Source organism: Octodon degus, unplaced genomic scaffold, assembly GCF_000260255.1.
Source record: "Octodon degus isolate 3935 unplaced genomic scaffold, OctDeg1.0 scaffold00021, whole genome shotgun sequence".
In the NCBI taxonomy this organism is placed as follows: domain Eukaryota; kingdom Metazoa; phylum Chordata; class Mammalia; order Rodentia; family Octodontidae; genus Octodon; species Octodon degus.
The window spans coordinates 7,357,887-7,363,166 of NW_004524597.1; the positions used below are offsets into that span (position 1 = coordinate 7,357,887).

A 5,280-nucleotide genomic window follows, 5' to 3' on the forward strand; every position below is an offset into this window, starting at 1 on the left:
GAACCTCACACCTCTCCCGCTGGCCAAAAATGCCCTGAAGGCATTCGAGGAACAAAAAAAAAAAAAAAAAAAAAAAAATCCTTTATGACTGCCTCTGCCTCTTTCTTACACAGTGACACAATACCCCCAGTCAGACAGTCTTCTGTCCCTCAGCTTTCATATAGCTGGCTTTTGGGGCCACCATGTACCCTTAGGAAGATGGCATCAAATAGCTTTGCAGAGGTTACTAAGCATTCTGGAGCCCCTGCCCGCTGGAAATGGATTTCTACTATGCCACCTTCAACTTGCATCACAGCCTCAGCCGCATCTCTCAGGGCCCCCCTTTTTCCCTCCCCTCAGCATTCTCTCTCTGCAGAGACCAAAGATTAAGCTCCCAGATAATGACCTCAGAGGTCAGATGCCGCTTGTTTTCTTTAACTGGCTATTAGAATATGTGTCAGTAGCTCTCAGATACGATCGATCTTCTTATAGCTGCTTTCTTTAGTTGAAGGCATGTCTAGGACCTTGACCTATCACAGACTTCAGGTCAAGTTAGTGCAAGTTCTGGGAAACACTTGAATTCCTCACTCCTGGACCCTACTCCAAGAGATGCTCCACTTTATCCCCTTTATCCCCTCCTATGACTTGTACTGTGTGATCCTGGGGCTGCTGGGGATGAGGGAAGAGAATCCAGTCCTGGGCCCTGCCTTCCAGCGGCCTGACAGCATCGATGTGACAGTAGCTGCCTGTTAGGGTCTGGGCTTCTTCCTCATCACGTCTGCCCAGTTGCCCTAGTGACTGTGACAACTCCACCCCTCCTCCCATTGCTGCCGCCTGCATCACCATATAAATAGAGGCGCAGAGCAGCTGGGTTCTCTTGGCAGTCACCATGAGGGCACTGCTCCTGCTCTGCTGCTTTCTGGCCTCCCTCCTGCTCTCAGGACAAGCAGGTATGCCCCTCTGCATGGCGAGCTCTCCTTGCGTCCTCCGTGCTCTCCGGAGGTTTTCTGCTCATTGGAGTTGGGGCGGAGGGTTGATGCAAGGTTTTGCTCCATTCTGGTGTCACTATTATCATCCTTCTCCTCGGGGCCTGGGCCGTGGAGAGAGTGAGGTGCATGAGAGAACTAGAGACCAAGGAGGGGGCTTTTGGGAAGGCCAGAGGAAATAAAGAGAGGCAGATGGGTCTGAGGCTTGGGCCAAGGTCAGAGAGGAGTCTGACCAGCAGAACTGGGAAAAGGGCCTCAAAAATCAAGCGTAGAGGAGCCTCTAAGGCAACTAAATAACAGTCTTGGTGCTGGAGGTCGCCTGGGTGACCCTCCCACCAGGTGGAAAGTATGGCAAACTTTGGCTATGGCTAGATACCTGGGTTTGCATGATGGAGGACAGAAGAGAGCATGGTGGACAAAGTCAGGAATTTTTTCGTGAACTGTGGAGTAGATAGAGTTTGGGAGAGGTTTGGGCATGGAGCTGAGTTTGAGGTTTGGGCTGGAAACAGAACTGGACCCTGAGGCGCAGAGAGGAATGGGTCCATCGTAGAAAACAGCCTCTGAGAGAGGTGGTGGGGGCTTTCATCAGGAAGGGGCTCAGTTCCTGGGCTTTCCTTTGACATCTCAGCACTTTGTATGGCAGAGGTGATGGCTTGGGTTGCAGCTTAGAGGTTATTTATAGGCTGTGAGGGGACACCCGATCATTTTGCCACCTCTGTGCCTAAGACTCCTGGGGCTGGATTCCCTTTGGGAGTGCATTGAGTAGGTGCTCTGGGATCCTCCAAGGAAGCTCGGGCTCCCACTCATCTCCTGGCCAGGTCTTTCCTCTGTGTATGGGACTGTGAGGGCCTACAGTCCCAGCCCATCAGGACTTTGAGGTCCTGTCTCCTGACAAGAGGGGCTGCAGAGGCACAGTCCCGGTGAGCAGGGCAGAAGCAGAGCCATTCTTTTGGGAATCAGAGAGGGAAAGCGGGGGGCTCCAGCTGTTGCATGTGCTGCTGGGCCCTGCCCTTGTCTGCCCTTGAGTTAATTTGGGCCCTGCAGGCTTCAGTGACTGCAGTGGTGAGTATTCCAAGCGGCTGTCAGGTGGCTAAGTATGGAAACAGCCATGTAATTGGATCCTGAGCCCCAAGCCACTGCTACCCTCTCCCCTTTGTAGACCCTCCTCTGCTCAGCCTAGCCCCAGCTGCCGCTGTGAAACTTCCATATGGCAAGTCCTGAGGAATTTTTAGCCTTTTAGGGACAACCTTTATTTTTCTTCCCACTGAGGAACCTGGATATCTGACTGTTTCATAGGCCATGCTGGGGACCCTTGCTGTGGGAAAGGAGGCTAATGTTTTTTGCAAAGATCCTCTCATTCCTCGGCCCTGTAGCTTTTTCTTCCCTTGGCCTGTCCCCCATTGTGCAAACTTCCCCCTTTTGTTTCTGTTCCCCTTGTCACTGCGCGATCCAGTTGTAGATTGTGTGCGTAAAAGATGGTTTCCTCCTGTGCCTCCTGGGAGATTGCAAGCCCACAGGTGACTTCCCTGCACTGTCCTGATGACAGTCTTTCATAGTAGGTGATCTTCCTCTAGAATTGTGCTACTGTGGTCAGAGGTAGTGTCTTTGCTCCTGACCTCTTCTCCCTACTCCACTGCCATGTTGTTTCCCTCTGCCCCTGCCCAGGTGACCGATATTCTCGCTGAGTCTTCCTTGCCCACTTCTGGGATCTGAAGTTGTACCCTTCCTGCTTTTTCTCCCATGTTGCTCCCAAGTCCCCTTCAACTGGGCTGGTGATGGACTGTGTTCCCCAATCACTTTGTCTCCTGACAGGGAGACCAAGCAACCTGCTCTTTCCTGCCACCAATCACCAGAGCCCATGCCATGACTCGGAGCGGCTGTGCACCTCAATACAGATACCCCTTATTCTCCCCCAAGCTGTTGCCTCAAGTCCTCTGTAGCTACCTTGTGTTGTCTGGTTCTCCCTGTGGCATAGGAAAAGGTCTACTCAAGGATGGAGCAGAGACTCTTGAGATGGTTTGATCTGTCTCCTTCTTGCCCAGGGTAGGGAAAGGGGGTGGGGAAGAGATGGAAAAAAAGGGAAAGGAAGGGAACCTAGAGGAATGAAAGACCCATTGAAGCAGTGACAGGGACATGCCCAGCACTGCTCTTCTTACCCCACCCAAGATTTCCTTCTCTGCCTGCCTCTCTCTGAGTGACCCCAAGGGTGGGTGTGACAGTTGGGGAAGGGATAAGGGCACCCAAAGAAAGTTTCCCAAAGATACCTTTGGTCCTTGAATTCCTGGAGGATGGGCTGGGTAGGTGGTGCAGAGAAAACATTCCTTTGGATTTAAGCTATTGGCATTTATTGCTGGAGGTTGGGGCAACTTGGCCTCTTGTTATCACTTTTGTTGCTTGATGCAGCAATTGGAGACCTGGGGATTCTGTGTCCATTTATCCTCCATCATGTGACCCCCTTCATGCTATCCCATTGGCAAAGGGTTGGAGCACGTTGGAGGCCCTCATTTGTAGGCTAAATGTGTCCTTTTATGAGAGACAGGGATTCCGGAGAACTGTTGGAAGGAAGGTCCTTCCCCTCCCATATCCCAAGGCTGGTAGTACCAGAAGGAATTACATTCTTCTTTCCTTGAACAAGCAGCCCACTGCTACCATCCACTGGTGAGAGAAGAGAGGGAATTCTGGGGTCTTGGGAAGAGAGCAGACCCTAGAAATCTTTGCAGCCTCCTGCAGCCATGTCCCTCATTCCTAGCTCATCACAGTTGGATGAGGCTGTAGGGAGCATCTTGTCTCACATTTCCACATCCAATTTATGCAGTGGTAGTCCAGGATGTGCTATTGATCCTCCCCTCCCCAAACAGTCACACTTTTCCTAGTGGCCTATGGAAATGCTGCAGTTTGGGAAATGCCGGTTTTGTCCCACATCAGGGGTTACAGTGAAGGTTAAATAGCTAGCTCATGGCAAGCCAGAGCTGGGATTCAGGTCTTTTTACTCCCCAGCCAGTGCATCCAGCTGGCCAGTTGGTGCTTACTCAGCTGTGTGGGCTGGGAAGGGGTCCAACCCTATGGACATAGAGGAAGATGACTGTCTCTATCTCTGAGGGGCAAGGACAGGGCTAGGTGCTGTGCCTCCTGCCTGGAATGTGGGTAGTAGCTGGGGGACTGGTATGGGGGTGGGCCTGCTTCTGTGGGATGCTAGAATGAGCACCTCGGTTTCCTTTTGTCTCCTGGGCACATTGCTATTCCAAAGCCAAATCCAGGTCTCCTATGGCACAGGTTTTATATGTAAATGTTGCTCAGGTATCAAAGCACACTGTGCAAATACTATGCCAAATCTCATCATTGTATGAATTTATTCTATATTTATTACATCTGTACTAGTGTTTAGGTATGGTAATAAGGGAATTCAGCTATGCAGTTTTTGCCCTTAGTATGCTTATAGTCCAGTAGGGAGGATAAAGCCTCTTTCTTCTGAACGTTGTACCTGTGCACGTAGGACCTGAATCAGTAACATAGGGAGCAAGGTAGGCTGAAGGAAGGGGGCAGGTTAGCTCGAGCTGAGAGGATTAGGAAGTATTTAAGATGAGACATTGAACTAGGCCTTGAAGAAAATAGAATTTGGCCATGGAAAGATGACAGGAAGGAAATTCCATATAAAGGGAATAAGATGGGTATAACTTAGGGTATAAGAAGAACCATGGGGAGAACCAGGAAAAGGTACAGTTGTTCTCTTTGGGAGAGGGTAGGCAGGTGGAAATTGGGACTGTGGGAAATTGATTTGGAAGGCAAGGTTGGAGCAGAAGTGTAAGAGGCCTTGAATGGTAGGCTGTGGAGGGAGGTATATTCTGTGGGCAGTGGATAACCTTGGGAGGCTTCAGGAATATGCCTGGAAGTTATTGGTAGGAAGGAGCAGGTAAAGGGGAACGGATTGGCCAGCTGTGCCAGGGAAACAAGTGAACTTGGGTGAGGGATGGGAGTGGGGTGAGGTGAACTCAACAGAACTGGGGGTGAACAAGCTTCTCAGCATGGGGAGCCAGGGTGAGAGGGCACAGAGGCCAATCTTCCCAGAAGACACAGGGAGTGGAAGAGAAAAGGACAGATTGTAAAAGTGCAGTTTGGGTCATTGTGAATGTTGAGTGTCCATGGGATGTCTGGGTGGAGCTATTTTGTGGTGGTTAGGATAGCAGGGTTGAGCTGGCTGTGGTAGTGCACACCTGCATACACAGCACTCTGAGAGGTAAGGCAGAAGGATCACAGGTTCCAGCCCAGCCTGGGTAATTTAGCAACTTAGCCAATACCTTGTCTGCAAATAAAAAAA

General features: G+C 50.7%; 1 protein-coding gene across 2 annotated transcripts in view; it reads left to right on the plus strand.

Annotated features, from left to right (window-relative positions):
- Window positions 1-846: 846 nt before the first annotated feature.
- Window positions 847-5,280, plus strand: part of Srl (sarcalumenin) — a 42,584-nt gene continuing 38,150 nt past the window's right edge. For both annotated transcript variants that reach the window (XM_023711453.1, XM_004627816.2), the window contains exon 1: window positions 847-929. In XM_023711453.1, the coding sequence (XP_023567221.1) occupies window positions 869-929 (61 nt within the window). In that variant the 5' untranslated portion in view covers window positions 847-868. The remainder of the gene's footprint in view (window positions 930-5,280) is intronic.